Consider the following 24,183-nt stretch of genomic DNA (forward strand, 5'->3'; position numbering starts at 1 on the left):
CTTTGGTGGCTTTCAATACCATTTGCCATGGTACTTTATTGGAAATGATATTTTGAATGGCTGTAGTATAGAGTATAGTGTCTTGCACAATTACTTGTAAAGTCATTATTGATTGATTGTCTGATTCTATTTATGATCTGCTTTTCTGCTGTGACAAACACCAAAGCAGCTTCTTAAACAGATCACACTCCCTGCCCTCAGGCTTACAATCAAAGCAAAACATAAAACTCAAGAAAAAACAGTATGAGGAAAGGATGCTCAAGGATTGCATGATCTTCAACATTTCACAGGTGAAAGCTGAGAATAATAATAATAATAATAATAATAATAATAATAATAATAATATCATCATCATCATCCAAACAACATCAGAGGATGGGCCAAAGTAGCAAAATGGGTTGATGAAGAACACACCAGCTTTGTGCTTTCCCTGCATGGAGGGGGTTGGACTGAATGGCCCATTTGGTCTTTTCCAATTCAATTGTTCCATGATCTATGCTTGCCCAGGTCCTGAACAAAAATCTTGTGCCCACAACCCCACCCTGCTTCAGCTAGAATGCCCAATGAAATGGCCTTGAAGTAGTTCCTGCCAAAATAACTTACTGGTAGGGATGGAGGAGAGAACAGGCAGAAAATCTCATGGAAATATAGAGTTGGAAGACACTCCATGGGTCAACAAATGCAAAAGTCCAGATAAAATATCCTTGAGAGGTTAGCATCTAACCTTCGTTTAAAGACTCTGAAAGGAGAGACAATGGTCAAAGTCTTCTGCTTGCAGTAGCTGACACCAATAGAGTTGCTTCAGTGAAACGTCCAGCCGGGGATAGGAAAAAGAAATGGAGGGGTAAAAGAAATGGAGAGGCATTGCACCAGGATGATGATTCATCTTTACCTGGACCCAATGTTGTCAGTAGAACTGTTTTTGAAGCTCAATGAAATATTGGATTAAAGACAGCTAGGCTGCAAAATTCTGAGAAGAGTTTATTATAAAGTTTACAACGTGACTTTACAAAGAGTTAATCTTTATTTTCTGTGAATGCTAACTGAATGGTATTTTTCCTCTCTCAATGAATACCACACACAACAAAAGGATGCTGAAAGATGGGCTTATGGGATTTCACTGACAAGTTTGAATTTTAAAAGCGATGTATAATTTGCGATGTTATTTATTCCACAAAACACCAAGAACTGTTAGGAGGATTCTGCTGTGATTCAGCACAATGCCTGAAGTCTGTCTTTCGAACATCCAGTGAGATCCCATCAGACTAAATACCATAATTACCACCTTTATTAGCACCAGCTTATCATTCTGATGAAGACTCGGAATGCACTGCCAATAATATTGGGAATTTCAAAAGGAGACTGTGATACTCAGCCAATACATCAGATGTATGTTTCTATTCAACCCCTTATTGACTCAGCCAGTAAGAGTTTGCCTGCACTAGCTACTTTCTGAACACCTTTTGACCTAAGTCATGATCCAGCACAGATCTTCCTAAAATGAATAAGAGTTTCCATGAACTCTATTCTACTGCGACAAAACTCCCATTCATTTCAATGGGACTTGTACATTAGAACTTCTTGCTAAATTATGCTTCAAGATTGCAAGTGCAGTTCTTTCTTAAATTCAATCTGTGTTTTGATGAATATCCAGGATGTTGCTGGTTGGTACCTAAATGGGTAAATCTAGCTATGTTTGTCTTCCAGTAGAACAGAAATAACTGGTGGAATGGATTTTCCCTCTTCCTTGTAGTCTATGTGTTATATACATTCCCTAAAAGAGCTCAGGGAGATTTGGACAGAAGAAGGGAGTACAAATTAAGGAAAGTAACTCTGTATTAGATAATGCTTCTTAGGTGAAGCTCCTAGGTAGAAGCCAGAAGTGGTTTAGCAAATACATTTGAAGCCTAGCAGAGTAACGTGGTTTTAATTCTATAATGTTTACTTCTAAAATATCATTTAAATACATTTTACTGAGAGTATTTATATCTTCATTTTGCCCTGGTTTTAATATTTTGTAAACTGCCTTGAGTCCCAAGGTTGGGAAAGAAGCAGGATAAAAATGAATAAAAAACAAATAAGAATACTCTTCACCCCTCACCAGTAATGAGGCTGATGGGAATTTAGTCCAGCAACATTCCACAGACATCTAGAAACATCTAGTCCATCACAGTAAAGAAAGATTCATAAAATGCAAATCGTAAATATGGTAACTTGGAACTTTCAAAATAAAGTTCACAGGTCTTCACAATAATGTGAAAACGGAGTAAATCATCTGGAAAATAGTCACCGTGACTCCTTCTTCTGTAAATAAATTATGGAGAATTGACCTTTGCAGCTATGCAAGTCTTACTGTTGTTTTATTTTTCTTGTTGTATGTAATGGCGAATAGTGAGAAATAATCTGAACAAGGATCATACAGTTGATAAAAAGGAAAACCAACCCTGCTAGCCATATGAGCAGGAAAGTGTTCTGCCCTTGAAACTCCAGAAAGTAAGCGGGTGCCAGCCACAGGCCTTGTCCACTGAGCCACAGCAGGAGCAGCAATGCAGCCCTCTGCCAGGACATCCTCAAGAGAGGCATTACAGGTGGAAGCAGGCAAAGGTACCACAGAAAATACTGGGAGGTGCACACTTTGTTAAAACTCACAAAAACCGCTGTGTGCAAGAAACAGCAGAAGATGAGATCTCTGTAACAGGTGAACGAAATCACCAGGAGCAGCAGGAGCTGAGGCAGGAAGGCAGCAAGGCCAAGGGCAAAACTCCACTCACTTTCTGCCGTCAAGTACAGCATGTAGAAATAGGGCGAGAAGTTGTGGCGGATATCTCTCCTGGTCAAATGGTATAGGTAGGTATGCTCCAAAAACTCCCAGCCATAACTTGAATAAAAGGCAAGGCCCAGAGCAGCAAAAGTACAACCAGAAACTAACCCAAAAATCAAAACATCATAACTGAACAACTTAAGGAAAAGTCCCCGAAAATCACCTTTTGAAGAGACACTGTCTGTTTTGCCGTGCTCTCTGTTATTTTGCAAATGCAGAACCAGTGGCAATGCATAAGTCACTGGGTAAATTTTCATGTGCACAGAGAGGCCATAAAGAACAGCTGCCTTTATGAAATATCTCTTTTCCATATAATACATGGTGCCAAGGACAAGGGCGGCAACAAGAGACTCGGCATTTCCTCTGCTGGACACAGTCATTGGTAGGGGATTGAGGAGCCAGAATGCACAATACCCACACGTGCTCCTACTATCCAGCCCCCGGAGAAGGAGAATTTGATATGTGAGATATGCAACGGCCATATCCCCGGCCACAAAAAGGATCTTTCCATATAAATCTGTAAGGTAAATATTGGGTGTTAAGATCCAGCCCAGTAGTGGAGTGTAACGGTAGGTGGCTCTCAAGTAAGGCGATTTTCCTTCTGTGATGTATCTGGCAGCATCAGTGAAGACCTGGTAGTCAATGTCTGTATACTTCACCAACATGGTCCTGTCCTGAAAAATGCCATAAAAGACCAGTGCAAGCCTGAGCATGAAAGCAGCACTAAATAAGACATCCTTCTGGAGGAATCCAGCAAAAATGTGTTTTGTTTGTATCTGATGGGATGCCATATTTGCTTCTCTGAGAGGGATTATTGTGAGAAACAGGGTTCTGTCTTGGTCCAGACTCGAGTCCTTTGGTTGTGCTGCTCTCTGAATAAGAAGCTGCTCTCTCCTTTCATGTTTTTAGTGTTTTAAGATGTATACAGAATCCAAAGAGGAAGCATTTCTATGGAAAAATAAAATAACAGTTAACGTTCATTAGTATTTTTAAAAGAAGATGGAGACTGGAGGAACCTATCATCTATATAAATAAAAATGTAATGTTCATTTGTGTGATTAACATAACTCAAAAACCACTGGACGAATTGACACCAAATTTGGACACAATACACGTATCAGGCCAACGAGTGACCATCACTCATAAAGAACACAGTGGAAGTGACTTTAAAAGCCACCCCCCTCCCAAAAAAAAATCCATTACAATGCATGCACAAACCCACATATATATACACACAAACACATATATACACATATACAGAAATACACACACACACACACACACAAAACACATATGCACAGACTGGGCCAGAGCAACGCGTGGCAGGGGATGGCAGGTATATAAATAAAAATGTAATGTTCGCTCGTGGGATTAACATAACTCAAAAATCACTGGGTGAATTTACATCAAATTTGGACCCAAGACACCTATCAGGCCAACAAGTTATCATCACTCATAAAAACACTGAAAAACACAGCAGAAGAGACTTAAAAAGCAAAGCAAAGCAAAGCAAAGCAAAACAAAACAAAAAACATTACAATGTATGCACAAATCTACACATATACACAAATATATACACACACCAAACACATATACACAGACTGGGCCACAGCAATGCGTGGCAGGGGACAGCTAGTTTGATTAATAAAAGACTGGAGGAACCTATCATTTATTAATAACCTGTATTGTTTCCTTAGTACTTTGGGAAACTTTGGCCAAACTTCAGTTGCCAATCCCAACTAAAACAGATTCCCTCAGCCGACAAGAAATATATTGCCTGTCCAGCAATTTACTGATCTTAATCTATTCAGCACTAGCCACTGAATTTAGAACAATGGTGGAAAACATCAACATTGCCATAGACTTGTGCGCCAGCTGCAACCATAACTTGAGAAGACAGACTTGGCCATGGTAGTTCATGCCTTAGTTACATCCCACCTAGACTACTGTAATGGGCTCTACTTGGGACTACCCTTGAAGAGTGCCTGGAAACTGCAACTAGTCCAAAGAGTGGCACCCAGGCTGCTCAGAGAGGCTGGACCCAGGGAGTGCACAACTCCTCTACTACAGCACCTTCACTTGCTGTCAATTTGTTTCTGAGCCCAATTCAAGGTCCTGGTTTTGACCATTAAAGTCCTAAACCTGGTATCCTCAAACTGCGGCCCTCCAGCTGTTTGGGCCTTCAACTCCCAGAATTCCTGACAATTTTTATTTATTTATTTCGGTTGCTTCTACCCCGCCCTTCTCACCCTGGGGGGGACTCAGGGCAGCTTACAAAAGCAAGGCACAATTCGATGCCTGCACACTGAACAAGCACATTAGGGCTTCTGGGAGTTGGAGGCCCAAACAGCTGGAGGGTTGCAGTTTGAGGATGCCTGCCCTAAACGGTTCCAGTCCAACTAAGTTATCCGACCACATCTCCTCATACCAACCTTGCTGATCCCTAATATCATCAGGGAAATCCCTACTCTCGCTTCCGCCACTGTTCCAAATGCAGTTGGTGGTGATAAGAGAGAGGACCTTCTTGGTGGCTGTCTCGAGCCTTTGGAATATTATTATTATTATTATTATTATTAATAATAATAATAATAATTAAGAATACCCTCCCCAAGGAAATTAAAACATCACCCTCTCTTTTTCCTTCAAAAAGCAGCTGAAAAATTTTCTGTTTAGGCAAGCCTTCAGTGAAGAAACATAGATTGAAGTGTCAGGAAGGCTAATGTTAATCAACTGGAGTGAAGTGCAATGTGATCTGACTATCTTAGGGACCGCCTCATTCCTTTTCCCCATCAGTGGTCACCTCGATCCACCCAGGAAAATCTCCTATACATACCGGGTCCTAGGGAGGCACATTTGGAAGCTACAAGGCATAGAGCTTTTTTGACCTATGCTCCAATTCTGTGGAACTCATTGCCTCCATATATTAGAGCAATGTCGGAGTTGCGACCTTTTGTAAAGGCGCTCAAGACTTGGCTGTTTGGTTGTGCATTTAAGTAATCAGATCAAATTTTGCCATAGTCACTGCTGAATGTTTTTATGTTGAATGTTTTTATGTTGAATGTTTTTATATTGAATGTTTTATATTGTGTATAAGCTATTTTAAGTTGTAAGTCGCTCGGAGCACTTTGGTGGAGAGCGACTAATTAAGAAATAAAGTGATGATGATGATGATGATGAAGAGTCAGTTTTTAAAATGCATATTTATGTTTATTGATTGTTTTATATGTTTATATATGTGTTTTATATATATTTTTACATATGTGCTTTTATATGTGTTTCGGGAGCTCCCGGTGGCGCGGTGGGTTAAATCGCTCAGCTACTGAATTTGTTGACCAAAAAGTTGGCGGGGAACAGAGTGAGCTCCTGCTGTTAGGCCCAGCTTCTGCTAACCTAGCAGTTTGAAAACATGCAAATGTGAGTAGAGCAATAGGTACCACTTCTGCGGGAAGATAATGGTGCTCCATGCAGTCATGCCTTTACTTTTATATGTGTTTTAATTACTGTTGTTTTGTACCATGTTTAATATGTTGGAAGCTGCTTTGTGTCCCTTCGAGGGAGAAAGGTAAAGGTAAAGGCTTCCTTTTAGTTTGTTTTTTGTTGAGCAATAATAAGAATCTGGCCATAATGATAAGAGTCATATAAATAAATAATGTGCCTTATTATTATTATTATTATTATTATTATTATTATTAGGTAAAGATAAAGGTTCCCCCCTGATATTATGTCCAGTTGTGTCTGACTCTGAGGGTTGGTGGTCATCTCCATTTGTAAGCCAAAGAGCCAGTGTTGTCCATAGACACCTCCAAAGTCATTTGGCTGGCATGACTGCATGGAATGCCGTTATTATTATTAGTAGTACTATTGTTAAATAATAAAATTAGTAAATAATAAAAACAGTATGTGTATGTATGTGTGTGTATATGTGTCTGTGTGTGTGTGGTTAAAGGTTTTTTTCCTGACATTAAGTCTAGTTGTATCCAGGAGTTGGTGCTCATCTCCATGTCTAAACCGAAGAGCTGGCATTGTCCACAAACACCTCCAAGGTCATGTGGACAGTATGACTGTGTGGAACGCCGTTATTACTGTTTATTAGTACCATTTATTAGTACGATTAATAAATAATAGAATGAGTAAATAATAAAATGGTATGTGCGTGTGTGTGTATTAAAAGGTAAAGGTTTTCCCCTGACATTAAGCCTACTTGTGTCCGACTCTGGGGAGTGGGGCTCATCTCCATTTCTAAGCCAAAGAGCCGGCATTGTCCATAGACACCTCCAAGGTCATGTGGCCGGCATGACTTCATGGAGCGCTGTTATTATTATCAGTACTATTATTAAATAATAAAATGAGTAAAAAATAAAAATAGTATGTCTGTGTGTATGGTAAAGATTTTCCCCTAACACTAAGTCTAGTTGTGTCCGACTCTGGGGGTTGGTGCTCATCTCCATTTCTAAGCCAAAGAACCAGCGTTGTCCATAGACACCTCCAAGGTCATGTTGCCGGCATGACTTCATGGAGGGCTGTTATTATTATTAGTACTATTATTAAATAATAAAATGAGTAAAAAAAATAAAAATAGTATCTCTCTCTCTCTCTGTGTGTGTATGTATATATATATATATATATATATATATATATTTGTTAGGGGCATCCAACGAGGAAACAAAACTCAAAAAACCCCCAACGAAACTTAACCAAAATTCCCATACCCATAACACAACCCACAAGGTACAAACATATCTACTCAAAATGAAAAACAACACAACAACACACTCACAAAACGGCAAAACAACAAAACTCAAAAAAACCCAACGAAACTTAACCAAAATTGCCATGCCCATAACACAACCCACAAGGTACAAACATATCTACTCAAAATGAAAAACAACACAACAACACACTCACAAAACGGCAAAACAACAAAACTCAAAAAAACCCAACGAAACTTAACCAAAATTGCCATGCCCATAAGACAACCCACAAGGTACAAACATATCTACTCAAAATGAAAAACAACACAACAACACACTCACAAAACGGCAAAACAACAAAACTCAAAAAAAACCAACGAAACTTAACCAAAATTGCCATGCCCATAACACAACCCACAAGGTACAAACATATCTACTCAAAATGAAAAACAACACAACAACACACTCACAAAACGGCAAAACAACAAAACTCAAAAAAACCCAACGAAACTTAACCAAAATTGCCATGCCCATAACACAACCCACAAGGTACAAACATATCTACTCAAAATGAAAAACAACACAACAACACACTCACAAAACGGCAAAACAACAAAACTCAAAAAAACCCAACGAAACTTAACCAAAATCCCCGTGCCCATAACACAACCTACAAGGTACAAACATATCTACTCAAAATGAAAAACAACACAACAACACACTCACAAAACGGCAAAACAACAAAACTCAAAAAAACCCAACGAAACTTAACCAAAATTGCCATGCCCATAACACAACCCACAAGGTACAAACATATCTACTCAAAATGAAAAACAACACAACAACACACTCACAAAATGGCAAAACAACTGAGCATGCGCATTGGCGCCCAGCCGCAAGTTCCCTGGCGCGCGCACATGGCCTTCCGGCCAACGTTCCCTCTGCGGAAACCATGCCCACTCCAAGCCCCGCCGCGCCGCTTCCCGCACACACACACACCCTGCCGCACGCACACACGCAACCCCACGCTCCATCACTCCCCCCGCCGCCGCATACACACACGCAACCCCACTCCCCCCGCCACCACACACACACACACAACCCCACGCTCCATCACTCCCCCCACCGCTGCACACACACGCAACCCCACTCCCCCCGCCGCCGCACACACACACGCAACCCCACTCCCCCCGCCGCCGCACACACACACGCAACCCCACGCTCCATCACTCCCCCGCCCCAATCTTACCTCCTTTTACTTCACGCCACCTCCAAACCCCACCCCGCCCCTTCCCGCCCTGTCAAAATCTAGGAAAGACAGGAAGGAAGGAAAGAAGGAAGAAAGAGAAAGGGAAGTAAAGAAAAAGGGGGAAGGAAGGAAAGTTACAGGAAGAAGAAAAGGAAAGAAAAGGAAAGATGGAAGGAAAGAAAAGAGAGACAGCAGAAGAGAAAGAAAAAGGGGAAGGAAGGAAAGAGATAGAGAAAGAAGAGGAGAAGGAAAGATGGGAAGGAAGGAAGGAAGGAAGGAAGGAGGGAGGGAAAGAAGGAGAGAAAGAGGGAAGATTGGCCACAGCAACACGTGGCGGGTAAAGGTTGTTATTTCTATGATTATTATGATGCTATTATTATTCCTCTGTGACCCTTTTAGGGGGAATGGGAGAGGTGTCAGGTCCCAGAGGCAATGCACTGCATTATTGTTATTGTTATGATGGTGGTAAAATAAAAGGAAATAAAAAGTGAAAGAAGGAAGCAAACAGGGAGGGAAGAAAGGCAAAGGAAGAAAGGGGGAGGGAATGAAGGAAAGAGAGAAGGATGAAACCAAGTAGTGAAAGAAGGAAAGAAAGAAAGAGGTAGAGAAGGAAGAAAGGAGAGAAAGGGGGAGGAAAAGGGGGAAGGAATAGGTAGGTACCTCTCTTTCATAATAGTCCAGATATCTACCTCAACTTTGATAAGTTTTACTATAGGCCACAGCAACGCGTGGCAGGGCACAGCTAGTATATATATATATATGGTAAAGGTTTTCCCCTGGCATTAAATCTAGTTGTGTCCAACTATGGGGGTTGATGCTCATCTCCATTTCTAGGCTGAAGAGACACCTCCAAGGTCATGTGGCCAGCTGAAGTCCAAAACTTCGGGAGGATTAGGTTTGGGAAACACAGATTCTCCACTACAAAATTAATGCAGTTTGATATCACTTCAACTGACATGGCTCAATGCTCAGGTCTAGAATGATGGGAGTTTTAGTTTGGTGAGGCACCAGTCCTGTTAAGCAGCGGCGGCGAATCAAGGCACAGAACTCCCATAATTCCGTAACACTGAGTAAAAGCAGTTAAAGTGGTGTCGAACTGCATTAACTCTGCAGTGTGGATGCACTCAAGACGGGGCTGATCTGGGTTTCAGAAGGAAGGAAAAGGAGACGGCACGCCATGTGCGGACACAGCCTCATTTCCTTTCTCATCTAACACCAATTGCTTCTTCTCCTGAAACTGCTATCTGAACTGCTGGCCCTTTAAGTGGGACGCGAGATCTTTTACACGGGATTGGACTGCAACACCCATCTTCCCTTCCCATCTTGAATGATAGGAACTGCATGTGGAAGGGCACATTCTGACTGGAAAGCCGGAGCCCATTGCGAACTGCAAAGTACTGACTCCAGCAAAAGGAGGGGGGCTTCCTAGGAAGAATACCTGCGGTTCCGCAATGAGGCTTCCGAACCCGAAAGAGACGTCCCCGAGGTAAAGAACCAATCAGCGCTGGCCACACACTGACGCAGTGGGTTCCGCGCGTGCGCTTTAGCGCCAACGAAGCCCACAACCATTTGCCCTCTTCTTCGCGCTGCCAGGTTCCAGCACAGTGAGGCTGCCTTGAAGCAATGGAACTGGCAAAATGGGGGAACAGGCTTCAGATTGACGGGCAGAGCATGCGCAGGACAACGAAACAGGATTTTATACAGGTTGGAACGAGCGCCCTCTATCTTTCATGTACAAGACTGTTTCTCAGTTCTTGTGGGTTTTTTCGGGCTATATGGCCATGTTCTAGAGGCATTTCTCCTGACGTTTCGCCTGCATCTATGGCAGGCATCCTCAGAGGTCTGCTGGAGCTGGGAAAAAAGGGGTTTATACATCTGTGGACTGACCAGGGTGAGACAAAAGGCTTTTGTAAGTTGGGCTAGGTGTGAATCTTTTCAACTGACCACCTTGATTAGCATACAATGGGCTGACTGTGCCTGGAGCAAACTCTTAAAGACTGTTTCTAATTCATAGCATGGTTTGAGCGCTGATATGCAAAGTAAAATTAATGCAGTTTGATAACAGCCATGGCTCAACATTATGGGATTCTGGGATTGGTAGTTTGGCGAGAGACCAGCACTCTTTGGCAGAGGAGGCACAAGGCCTTGTAAAACTACAATTCCTAGAGCTCCATAGCCTTGGACCAGGGCATTTTTCTTCTTCTATATAAATAAAAATGTAATGTTAGTTTGTGGGATTAACATAACTCAAAAACCACTGGGCGAATTGACACAAAATTTGGACACAAGACACCTATCAAGCCAACGAGTGACCATCACTCATAAAAACACTGAAAAACACAGCAGAAGAGACTTTAAAGCAAAAAAACAAAAAACATTACAACATATGCGCAAAACCACATATATACACATATACACAAATATATACACACACAAAACACATATACACAGACTGGGCCATAGCAACGCGTGGCAGGAGACAGCTAGTAAATTATAAATTCTTTACTGCTGTTTTTATTGGTGATTTATTCTATTTTCAAAAAGTCTTTTTCTTTTTCAGGGTTAGAAAAAGAAATGAACAGGATACTTCAGAGTATTTCCTGCCTCAGAAAACCTTTTGAAATTCACAGGGTCACTCTTAATTGACAGGTGACTTGAAGGCACACACACAAACACAGAATTCCCCAATGAATATTCTTGTTGTATCCTTTCAAGTAAACTCTGATTTCTGATAGCCCTGCCCTAGGGCTTCCTTGGTGATACTTGTTCAGAAGCATGCTATTACCTTTGTCTGAGGCTGAGAGAATGTGACAGGATTTGAACTCTGCTTCCATTGAGTCCTAATTCAACAGCCACAGACAACTGCATCACATTGACTTTGCTTTTCAACTGAACATGCTAGAACAGAGCTTTCCAAACATTTCATGTCGATGGCACACTTTTTACACCTGCACCATTTTGTGACAGAGTAATTCAGTTTATTTTTTTTTATAATAATCTTTATTGATATTTTCTAAAATACAATCCTTAAAATATAGTAGCTTAGATAGTGTGGTATATCAGATATAGATGTGTAGAGTTATAGCGGGGGTTAGAGGAGGAGAGAAGGAAGAAAAAGAGAATGAGGACGGTTGGAAGGGAGGTAGACCTTCCAGGGTAGGTCGGGGACGGGGAAAAACTATCCTGGGTATCTAAATGCCACGGAGTAGGGTGGGAAGGAAAAGTGTGGGTAAGATTTAGAAAATGTGAGAGAAAAAAAGAGTTTAAAAGAAAAGAATCAAGAATAAGTTCTTTCATCCATCAAACATGACTTCCAGGATTCATCTGTGGTGGGCCTCTTCCTCTTCTTTCTTTCATTTTTTTCTCTTCCTCTCTTTTCCTTCTCAATTCTAGTTGACTGGAGATCTTCTTGTATAGTTGCTCTTCTGAATCCAGGCCTTTTTGCCTGACCTTCTATATTGGTAATTGATTATATGTGTAACTTTAAGTATTCTTTAAAACTTGTCCAATCTGTTCTTATCTCCTCGATTCCTTTACTTCTTTGCATTATGTAACTTAAACAATCCATATTTCTGACTTCTATCATTTTCTTTTTCCAATCCTCAATCTTCGGAACTTCCTTTTTCCTCCATACTCTTGCCAGACAAATCCTGGCAGCTGTTGTTGCCAGGAATAACAGTTTATCTGTATTTTTGTCCAATTTGATTTTTGTGATGCCTAATAGGAATATTTCAGCTTTTAGGGGAATCTTGACTTTCAGTATTTTCTGTAATTGTGTTTGAATTTCTTTCCAATAATCTTTTATTTTCTTACACTTCCACCACATGTGGTGCAGCGTTCCTTCCACTGTTCCGCATTTCCAGCATCTTGAATTACAATTTTTGTAATATTTATTTAATTTGGCGGGTGTCAGATACCATCTAAAAAAGATTTTCCACCAATTTTCTTTCAAATCATATGCTTTTAAGTATTTTAGTTTTTTTTTCCATATCGTTTCCCATTCTTCTAATCCAATCGTTCTACCTACATTTTTGGCCCATTTCACCATGCAATCCTTCACCCTTTCTTCTTCTGTACTCCATTGGAGTAATTGTTTGTATATTTTAGAGATTTTTTTTCCTTCTGTTTCCCAGATTTTGTCCCAGATATTCCCTCTTTTCTCAAATCCTATCTTTTTGTCTTTACCAAAAAACTCCTGTATTTGCCTGTACTGTAACCAGGTCATATTTGGGTAACTTGCTTTTATGTCTTCTAGGGGTCTCAGATTGATCACTTTGTTTTCTTCTTTTAGTAATTCTTTGTAGTTTGGCCATTTAATCCATCCTAGTTCCCTTCTTTGGCTTGATTCTAAAGGGGAGATCCATGTTGGAATTTTGTTATACATTCTCTTCTTGTATTTGTCCCAGGTTTTTATGATCGCTGCTCTTACAAAATGGTTCCTAAATTTTTTTTCTATTTTTGTTTTCTCATATCCGATGTAAGCATGCCACCCTCTGCGGAGGTCGCATCCTTCCAGATTTAGTATTTTTTCTTTCTTCAGTCTTACCCATTCTGTGGCCCAGGCTAGGGTACATGCCTCGGCGTATAACCCTAGGTCTGGTAGTGTCAATCCTCCTCTTCCTTTCTCATCTGTCAGATTTTTATAACTTATCCTTGGTTTTTTATTAAGCCAGATAAATTTTCTAATATCTTTATTCCAGTTTAGTACAGTTTTCTTGTTCCTTAGTATAGGTATGTTTTGGAACAGAAATAGCATCCTTGGCAGGACATTCATTTTAATGCATGATGTTCTTCCTAATAATGAGATTTTCAAATGTTTCCAATTTTCCAGGTTCTTTTGGATTTCTTTCCATGTCTTTAGGTAATTGTTTTCAAAGAGTTGTGAGTTTTTTGCTGTGATTGTGATACCTAGGTATTTGAGCTTCGTAACAATTTTTATCTTATTATTTTCTTTTATCTGATCTATCTTCTTTTTGGGGATATTTTTCGTTATTGCTTCCGTTTTTTCTAAATTTAGTTTGAAACCCGCTACTTTGCCGAAATCCTCAATAGTTCCCAACCAGTTATTTAAATTTTTATTTGGTTCCTCAATTATACAGATTATATCATCGGCGAACGCCCTACACTTGTATGAGTATCCATTTATCTTTGCCCCTCGTAGTTCTTCCTTTTCTCTTATGTCGTTTAGTAGCAGTTCTAGTGTCAGTATAAATATTAATGGAGATAGTGGGCATCCCTGTCTCGTACCTTTTCTGATTTCAATTTCGTTACTTTCCTGTCCATTTATGATTATTTTTGCAGATTGAGTCTTATAAATCGCCTCGATTGAATTTATCATGTAATGTCCTAGGTCCATTTCTTTGAATAATAATTTAAAAAAATTCCAATTAATTTTATCGAATGCTTTTTCTGCGTCTATCGCCAAAAACATGACTTCTTTTTGTATATTTTTGTCATAATACTCAATTAAGTCCAGTATTGTTCTGACATTCTCACTTTGATTCCTGCCTAGGATAAATCCTGTTTGCTCCTCCTTAATCCAATTTACAAGGAATTTTTTGAATCTTTCCGCCAATATATTACTGAATAGCTTGTAATCTAGGTTTAAAAGCGATATCGGCCTGTAGTTTTCTAATTTTTCTGGGTCTTTATTTTCCTTTGGAATCACGCAGATATTCGCTTGTTTCCATGATGGGGGAATTTCCTTCTTTTCTCTTACATCATTCATTACCTTTTTTAGATGGGGTATTATCTGCTCCTGTAATTTTTTATAATATAGGGCCGTAAACCCATCCGGGCCCGGTGCTTTGTTTGTTCTGAGATTTTTTATTGCTGTCCTTAGTTCTTTGTCAGTTATCTCCCTATTTAGGGCTTCTCTCTCGCTTTCTGAAATCTTTTGGATTTTCCTCTTTCCGAGGTAATTCACAATTTTTTCATTTTTTATCTGTTCATCCTGATATAGTACTTTATAGTACTTCTCAAATTGTTTCCCTATTTCTTTTTCCTCTGTATAGATCTTGTCTTCTACTTTTATCTTTGTAATAGCCCTGGATTCCCTCTTTCTTCTTAACTTTCTGGCCAGCCAGATCCCTGGCTTATTAGCGTTTTGAAAATATTCCGCTTTTATGTATCTCAACTGTTTGGCTCTCTCTTCCATCTGTAAATAATCCTTTTCCTTCTGTAACCTCGCTAATTTCTCTCTTGCTTTTTTATTTCTTGGGTCTTCCTTTAAAGTCTTCTCTTCCATTTCTATTTTTTTAACTATTTCTTTTTGTTCTTGATTTGCCTCTCTTCTTTTTCTAGCCTTTTGCTGCATAAAGTGCCCCCTCATGACGGCCTTGCTGGCTTCCCATAGGGTAAAGGTCTTTATTTCTTTGGTATCATTTTTTTCAAAGTATTCTATCAATTTTTCTTTGCTCCTGTCAATATCCTCTTCTTTTATTAATAAATTTTCGTCCAATTTCCATCTCCATTGTCTCTCTCCATCTTTGATTTCCATCTCTATGGGGCAATGGTCGGAATCTGATCTCGCTAGGATTTTGATGTTTTTTATTTTTGGTAATAGTGATGAGGAGGCCCATATCATGTCTATCCTCGACCAGGCATTGTGCCTGGCCGAGAAGAAAGTGTAATCTTTACCCCATTCATTCTTATGTCTCCAGACATCCTTTGTTCTCATCTCTTGTAATAAATTTAACATTGTTGTTGGCATGTTTCCCGCTATTTTTTTCCCTTTTTTGTTCTGTTTAACTTTAGTAGATCTATCCATCTCCCCATTCACCACACAGTTGAAATCTCCTAGTATTATTAATTTATCAAACTCCTGTTTTATTATGTTATCTTGTAATGTTTTTACGAATTTTGATTTTGTCTCATTGGGGGCGTATACATTACAAATCAAGAATTTTAGGTTTTGCCATGTAACTAATACTCCAACCATCCTTTAAATTGTAGTAACAAAATGTATGGGTACAGAACTTATCTGATGAAATCCTGTCATTTATATTATTAAAACATATGGTTATTGTTTATTTCATGTGGACTCAGAGATTTCTCATTACAGTAAAGCTTTTTGGTGCTTGTCATTGATATATATAGGCCCCCTGGTGGTGCAGTGGGTTAAACTGCTGAGCTGCTGAGCTGCTGAACTTGAAAGGTTGGCAGTTCGAATCCAAGGAGCAGGGTGAGTTCCCACAGTTAGGCCCAGCTTCTGCCAACCTAACAGTTCAAAACAGGCAGATATGAGAAGATCAATAGGTACTGCTTCTGCAGGAATAATTCAGTCTGACTAGCAAACCGGAGGTTAAACCAACCTCTTGTATGCGATATGGACACATACATACATTGTAATAACAAAACGTATGGGGACACAACATATTCCATGAAAATCTTTCTCTCATATATAGATAGATAGATAGATTGCTTATTTCACATAGACATAGAGATTTCCCATTATATTTGTGCAACACAGCTACATATTGCAGCCAACACACATATGTGTTGTCACAACACACAGTTTGGAAAGCTCTGCCCTAACCTAACATCTCTTTCCACAGATGCTTCTCTCTATGCCTCTGATAATCTTTCCAAATCCAAAAGCATTGCTTTTAAACATTCAAAACATTTTAAATTGGAGGTGTGTTTTTCCTCCTCCACGTATGGATGAACACCAAAGGTCTTTATCAATTATCTATTAATATAGATTTTTTAATCAGTTTTATACTAATTTATGCAATGCTTTTCAGACGAAATAAATGAATAAATGGTGGACCGAAATTCATTAATGATTATGCTAGAAATGTATTTTTCTAAGTCTGGAAGGTGCTTTTGGATTTCTTTATATCTCTTTATGTTGAGACAGACTAACACAGCTATGCCATCAAATGCTGGCATACAGAGTACTGTAAATGAAAAGGTAAAACAGATGTTTGTGTGTGTGGAGAGAGGGAATGACAAGAATAACAAGGAAGCATAAATGGAGGAAAGACAAAATGAAAATGTAATACATGAATCTCAGTCAATTTAAAACGAATGACATGCCTCCTTGTAGCACAGATTATGTTTGCACATTCATAACTCCCAGATATCTACGGAAAGAAATGGGAAAATTGGTTTGAAATGTTTAATAAAAGTATAAGGCTTCAGAACCTGTCAGTGTTATTGCCCCCTAAAACATAGTCATTTCTAGACAGAGAAATGCTATCCATTAAAAACACACACATATACTCAACCTGATGAAAAGCAGCCATGAAAATGTATAGGGATCATAAGAATAAAACATACAGCCTTTCTTAAAGGTGGGTGTTAGTGACATGACAGCTGCAATCCTCTATGGCTTCTGACAATGGGATACTGGAGGGAAAAGACAACTAGATGGTCTTTCATGCTGCAATTGAGATAAACTTTCAAATCCATAAGAAACTGTAATTTGAATGAATCAGTTCATCTTCAAGGCCATTCTCACATATTTTCTAGAAGGGCGCATAACAAATAATACTTTGCTTTTTGTATTTTGTGCACATCCAGTCATAATTGTTCCAACAATGGATTTTTTGTTTACTATCACATGAGTCTACCATACGTATCATATTTGTTTCTACTGTATAAAGGCTAGCTTACATATTTGAGAAAACTATCATTTGAGAGTCTAGCTCAAATATGCAGAATGTATGCCCAATTTTGTGTGCGCGTTTATTTGCTTTGTCTCGAATTGTTCCTCTTTTACCTGAGGCGTTGTTTGGATGCCTCAAGTAAAACTCCGACAGGGCCTGCATTTTGGGCCGTCTGGAAGGGCTGTCAGCAATCTCCAAGGAGAAAGCAGTATAAAGCCGAGTTCACTAGGCCTAGGAAGATTTCTTTAAAAAAAATGTATTTTGTGTATTGTTTGTGGTAGAAACAGCACATTGGGTAGATACTGGTCACTCTGGGACTGTTACACTAAGTGGTGGTGAAAGAATCAGATGAAAGACTGGGTAGTAGTGAGAGGGCTTCCCAGAACCATCTAGTTGGCTACAAGGCAGCCCCCTGGTGGAATTAGGATGCTGGTGGAGTTGCTAACTCTCAGCCTGGTCAGGTGGGAATACATCCATTGATTGTGTGTTAAGTGTTGTTATTAATGTCTTATAATTTGTCTTTTGTGTTTTCATTTTTTGTTTCTGTTTTTGTGTCTCTTTGACCCTGTATTGTTTATTTTTAATTCAATGTATTCAGACCTGGTTGGCAATACGAGTCATAAAGGGCAGAGGGAGATATGGCAATGTCCTTATAGAAAAGGCATGGGCAAACTAAGACCCGTGGGTTGGAGCCCTCTGGGCCCTTATGTCCAGACCGCAAAATTTTCTCTCTCTTCTGGGCATAAGGATATGGTAGCACGCCATGTCCATATGCGAAAGGATGGGGAAAGAAGGCATGTGGCAGTTGGAGTCCTCTAGTGTTCTCAGTTGCCGCGTGCCTTCCTTGGGCCTTCCTCCTGGTATAAGGACAGCGCAAGAGGTCCTGTCCCAATGTCAGAAAAAGCCCACCTTGGGCAAAGAGGCAAGTGGCAGGCGAAGTGGCTGCAAAGTCACCTTGCACCCTCTCCCTTCTCCTGGTGTAAAAATGAGGCAAGGCCTTGTCCTGACGCTGGCAGAAGGGAGAAGCAGGCAGGAATCAAGGGACCCTCAAATCCTCACATTCCTCCTAGCATAAAGATGGGTGAGCAGTCCCATCCTTATGCTGAGAGGAAAGTATGAGGGTGCTCCGCTCTTGGTCACGCCCCCTGCCTCCACCCCTCTTGGCCCAATCCCACCTGGGCTTGCCCTGCCCCACCCCTGGGCTCACACTTCCTGGGCTCACTTTGCCCAACCCCTGCCCCTCCCTAACCCACCCCAGCCCAGCCCCACCTCCTCCATGCCTTGCCCACCCCCAGCCCCACCTCTTCCTGGGCCCACCCTGCTCTTCCTCCTGGCCCGGCCCTCTTGGCTGGGCCCACAATGTGGCCCCAGAGCAAAAAACTTTGCTCATGCTTGTTAAAGAGGAAGGAAAGAAATGTGTTTGATACCTATCTCACCTTCCAGTCAACCCTGCCACCCTGGGGAAATTTGAGAAGGAGCCAGAACACCCACAAAACCTCACCTTGCTCTTAAGGTCAGTGAAAATAAGACATATCACCTATGATCTCCTCAAAGACGAGGGAGCTGAACTGTTATGCTTCACAGAAACTTTGCTGGGGATGATAGTTGGGCAACTGGGCTCAGACCCTCCTGAGTTTTTACCATCATCCTTCCATATCGACAGATTCTGTACCCACAGAATAATTTATCAATGACTACACGCGCACACACACGCACACACATGGAGCTCCCAGTGGAGCAGTGGCTTAAAGCACTGAGCTGCTGAACTTGTTGACTGAAAGTTCGCAGGTTCAAATCTGGGGAGCGGCATGAGCTCCCGCTGTCAGCCCCAGCATCTGCCAACCCAGCAGTTTGAAAACATGTAAAATGTGAGTAGATCAATAGGTACTGCTCTGGCAGGAAGGTAACGGCGCTCCATGCAGTTATGCCGGCCACATGACCTTGGAGGTGTCTACGGACAACACTGGCTCTTCGGCTTAGAAATGGAGATGAGCACCAACCCCCAGAGTCGGACACGACTGGACTTAATTTCAAGGGACAATCTTTACCTTTTAACCATATATATATATCCCAACCTTTTAACCACACACACACACACACACACACACATACACATATCCCAACAGTAAACATTGATTTTTCCATTTTGTATAAGAATACCATGTTAGAATGCCATTGCATACAATGGGATAAGCATCCACAGATTTTGGTATCCAATGGGGTCCTGGAGCCATGGCCCAGTGTGTTGTCTTCATCAGCAGGCATGGAAATACTGGAAACAAAACAGAACAGAAGCCTCTTCTTCTATAAACCATTTCATGCAATAATAGAATTGTAAAGTTGGAAGGGAGCACAAGGGTCATCTGCATCAATCTCTGCCAGTGCATGAAATCCACAACAAAAGCAGCCTTGATAGATCGTCTTGAGATCAAAATATAAAAACGTCTAGTGATTGAGAGTCCAGTGATTGATTCTAAAGTGATCAATAGGATATGACTTTTCAATTAAAATGATGATATAACATTTCTACAGCTCAAAGTCCATTTTGTATAAGGTGCATTAGCCATGCTAAATATATATTCCAGTGTATTTCTTTCTCTCGCTTCTTTTTTTGCGGTGTGTGTGTAGGGGTTGAGGTTAGGGGAGAAGCTGAGGCTTTGCTTTTCTCTAAGTGTGCAGCGTTCTTTTGCATGATGTTACTGTACAACTCTTGCTCAGAGAGGCAATGTCCACTTGCAAGTTATTTTCAATTGGTATCTTTCTCTTGTTTGCTGTATCACTAGATAGAAATAACTTTGCCCAACCAAAAGGACTCCTGCTGGGCTTGATTGGAAGAAATTCCTTCATTGCAGTAAACATAAACATTTTCTAAAGTGAGGAAATAGAAGGGCAATTAATTTTAGAATCCAGTATACTGATATGACTAAAATGCTGATTGGCTCTGGAAACAACAGTTTTTAGCAGCATGAATAATTATTGTTTTAAGCAGAAAGTGCAAGTAATAACATGCCAGATAGATTTAAATCAGACCAGGTAACTAAATAATAATGTTAAGTTTAATTTTTGCTGGTTTTGTCCAGATAGATGTATAATTTTGTCCAGATAGATGTTCAGATTAGTTGTATAAGCTAATAAGAATTTTTAGGAAACTTTTTTTCTTGATGTGAAGGAAGAGCAAAAATATAGTTTAAAATTTTAAAGAGAAACCGAAACATCTCATATTTCAGGGGAAAATATGAGTAGCACTTCTGAATTTCAATCTGCCAGAAACAAAGTTATGGTGGTTACATTCTTATTGTAATCTTTATTCAGAAATAAAAAATAGGGCCAAAAAGCTTACTTTCTGAAAAGAATATTCTTATAAATATATGAAGGGCTGGGCTTTAGCACAGCAGGTTAACCTCAAAGATGCAGTAAATATTGCCAATTGAAAGGCTGACAGTTCAAAGCCTAGGTCAGGGTGAGCTCCTGGCCTTTAGCCCAGTTTCTGCCTAGCTAGTAGTTTGAAAGTAAAATGTGAGTGGGTAAATAGGTACCGCTTACAGCGGGGAGGTATTTAAGGAAATGCCAGAAAATGCCGGTGATTTGATCATGGAGGAAGTTTACGAACAAAGCTGTTCAGCAGGGGAGATAGAGCAACAGCACCTCTGAACCGAGCACAAGCCTCCAAGATGCCGAAGATGGGAAAAGCCTATATATACCTTTATCTATGTATAATTGTTTGTCTTGTCAGTGTATAAACGGCATTGAATGTCTGCTATATATGTGTTTTGTGATCTACCCTGAGTCCCCTTCAAGGTGAGAAGGTTGGAATATAAATACTGTAAATCAGTGGTTCCCAACCTTTTTTTGACCAGAGACTATTTGACCATGGACCACTTTGACCAGGGACCACTTGACAGGGTGCCACTTTGATCAGGGACCACTCTCCAACATTAGTACAAAAGGGTTACGAATCAGTTTTTGGTCAACTTCAGATTTGGTTTGGTTATTTGGGGTGCTGATTTAGAAAATTGCATTGCAGAAAATTGCCAGCAAGTGAGTGTTCTCCCCCCTGGCCTGGGAAGCCTCCCAAGACCAAGAAAGCGCTGGCAAGGGCAACACACTGGTATCTCCTTCCTTCCTTCCTTCTTTCCTTCCTTCCTTCCTTCCTTCCTTCCTTCCTTCCTTCCTTCCTTCCTTCTCTCCCTCTCCCTCTCCCTCTCCCTCTCCCTCTCCCTCTCCCTCTCCCTCTCCCTCTCCCTCTCCCTCTCCCTCTCCCTCTCCCTCTCCCTCTCCCTCTCCCTCTCCCTCTCCCTCTCCTTCTCTCTCTTGCTCTCTTCCAACTGTGACACACACCACTGGTGCTAATTTTCCCCGCATGTCTCGCAGCCCTTATTTTAGGTCTCACAGTCCACCAGTGAGCCGTGGCTCACAGGTTGGGAACTATTCCTGTAAATAAATAAATAACAGAAAACATTCATTGTTCTCTTTTGGAGTGTTGCTGCTGGAAAAAATGTTTTGTAAGCCATTTTCACAACATCACTAGTTGTTTTACTGACTTTTGCCTCAATATCACAATTTTATTATCAAATTGTTTTTATTTATGACATTTTTGTCACAAGTCATTAACAATATGATCCCCCAAGTGATTTAGACACTTGGGAGATCTCCTTGTGTTGCCACCTGCTTGTTTCTCAGAGGTTCTAGGCATCTTTGTTAAAGCTCATTTTTTCATTTCATTTCTTTGTGATTGGGGAAGGTGAGAGGTTTTGTTCCTTTATAGCAGTGGTTCTCAATCTGTGGGTCCCCAGATGTTTTGGCCTTCAACTCCCAGAAATCCTAACATTTGCTAAACTGGCTGGGATTTCTGGGAGTTGTAGGCCAAAACACCTGGGGACCCACAGATTGAGAACCACTGCTTTATAGCATCTGGCTAATGTGGAAGGACCCAACAATCTCCCTGATGAGACAGAATTGGAGTGGGGGAAGAAGAAGAAAGGAGCATGTACAGAGCTCTGCTCTGTTTGCTTCAAACTACAAGAAAGGAGATTCCGTCTGAACATTAGGAAGAACTTCCTGACTGTGAGAGCTGTTCAGCAGTGGAACTCTCTGCCCCGGAGTGTGGTGGAGGCTCCTTTGGAGGTTTTTAAACAGATGCTGGATGGCCATCTCTCGGGGGTGGTTTGAATGAAATTTTCCTGCTTCTCGGCAGGGGGTTGGACTAGATGGCCCATGAGGTCTCTTCCAACTGTATGAATGATTCTATGAAATGGCATCCTTTCCCATAATTCTCCTGCCTGATTTTCCCTTTTGTCCAATCAATTGCTGTAACAGAAAAAAATCCGCAAATGTATCTCTCTCCTCTTCAAAAAATTCCACCTCTTAAACTCTTTCTCTCCAGCCAATAGAATGCTTTGTCCCTCTCTCCATGACTCCCAAAATATAGCTATCTCTGATAGCACAAGGTAGAATTCCTTCCTCATATTTTAATGTCTTGTTAAAATATATATTGATAAAGCATTTTTCTTCTCACCAGGGCCTTCAAAATGATGCACAACAAAGCTGGCATTTAAGAACAGAAAAACAGAAGCAAAGTGTTTGTTAAGATTCACTTCACTTAGGCGATTCCTCGTTGTCTGAGTAAGATTGTCCTCCAAGTTCGGTGTCCTGGTGGTGGGTACGTATAGCCCTATTCTTGACCTGCATGTTCTCCCATAGTGATGGCATCGGTTTCCAGGTGGAAGGCGGTCCCGGTTGGGGTTGGCTTGATGCGCCTTCCTCTTGGCACATTTCTCTCTTTTGCCTCCATTCGTGCCTCTTCGAATTCTAAAGCACTGCTGGCCACAGCTGACCTCCAGCTAGAGCACTCAAGTGCCAGGGCTTCCCAATTCTCTGTGTCTATGCCACAGTTTTAAAGGTTGGTTTTGAGCCCATCTTTAAATCTCTTTTTCTGTTAAGAGTAAGCCTGAAATTATTTCAGAAGTCAAATGCCTGAGAAAATAATACAGTTTGGATTGCCATTGGAAGCTCAATAAAGATGGAGACAGTCTGACTTGTCTTGCAAGAGAGAGCTGTGATCAACATGACCCTAAAGATAATGCCCTGCCCCTCTACTCACAAGTACCTCAGAGTTCCTTCCATGAGTGAAAAATCAGGATATTAGGTACGTGTTAAACCTATGTACCTATCCATACTGCATTGGGAATCTTGCTGTCCCCAATGGCAGTTCACCTCCCTAGAACACATCTTTTAACTCGAGAGCTGCAGCGCAGTTGTCATTTTAATATCTTCATATTCATAAGACAAAGGACTTTGGGACAATTCTGGCCTTTCTGTCAAATCTAAATCCAGTTTTTAGCCCCCACTAAAGCAGATCCAGAGAATCAACAGAACTTGATTGCGCCACCAGTATAATGTATTATATATATATTATATTAATATAATATATTATACTAGTGGCGCAGTGGGTTAAACCGCTTGTTGACCGAAAGGTCGCAGGTTCGAATCTGGGGAGTGGCGTGAGCTTTCACTGTTAGCCCCAGCTTCTGCTAACCTAGCAGTTCAAAACATGCAAATGTGAGTAGATCAATAGATTTTAATATCTTCAGCGGGAAGGTAATGGCGCTCCATGCAGTCATGCCGGCCACATGATGTTGGAGGTGTCTACGGACAACGCCGGCTCTTCGGCTTAGAAATGGAGATGAGCACCACACCCCAGAGTCAGACACGACTGGACTTAATGTCAGGGGAAGACCTTTACTTTTGCCTACTAATATATAATCTCCCACATCACCTGCTTGCCCATCACACGCCAGAAAGCATACCTTA

General features: G+C 40.8%; 2 protein-coding genes across 2 annotated transcripts in view; one reads left to right on the plus strand and one right to left on the minus strand.

Moving 5' to 3' along the window:
- Positions 1–968: 968 nt before the first annotated feature.
- Positions 969–10,360, minus strand: PIGM (phosphatidylinositol glycan anchor biosynthesis class M). The gene is made up of 2 exons (XM_060755084.2): positions 10,200–10,360; positions 969–3,769 (listed from the first exon to the last, which is right to left on the minus strand). Exon 2 carries the CDS (start codon positions 3,610–3,612, stop codon positions 2,350–2,352), a length of 1,263 nt encoding a protein of 420 aa, XP_060611067.2. The 5' UTR covers positions 3,613–3,769; positions 10,200–10,360; the 3' UTR covers positions 969–2,349.
- Positions 10,361–10,536: 176 nt separating this feature from the next.
- The window catches only part of RGS7 (regulator of G protein signaling 7), a 207,325-nt gene continuing 193,678 nt past the window's right edge, over positions 10,537–24,183 (plus strand). The window contains exons 1-2 of the mRNA XM_067464781.1: positions 10,537–10,652; positions 22,892–23,032. The gene's annotated coding sequence lies outside the window, so the exon portion shown is untranslated. The remainder of the gene's footprint in view (positions 10,653–22,891; positions 23,033–24,183) is intronic.

Source organism: Anolis sagrei, chromosome 1, assembly GCF_037176765.1.
Source record: "Anolis sagrei isolate rAnoSag1 chromosome 1, rAnoSag1.mat, whole genome shotgun sequence".
Classification (NCBI taxonomy): Eukaryota; Metazoa; Chordata; class Lepidosauria; order Squamata; family Dactyloidae; genus Anolis; species Anolis sagrei.

Excerpts from the sequence above, each read along its gene's own strand:
- PIGM (XM_060755084.2), bottom strand. The coding sequence starts at position 3,612 with ATGGCATCCCATCAGATACAAACAAAACACATTTTTGCTGGATTCCTC.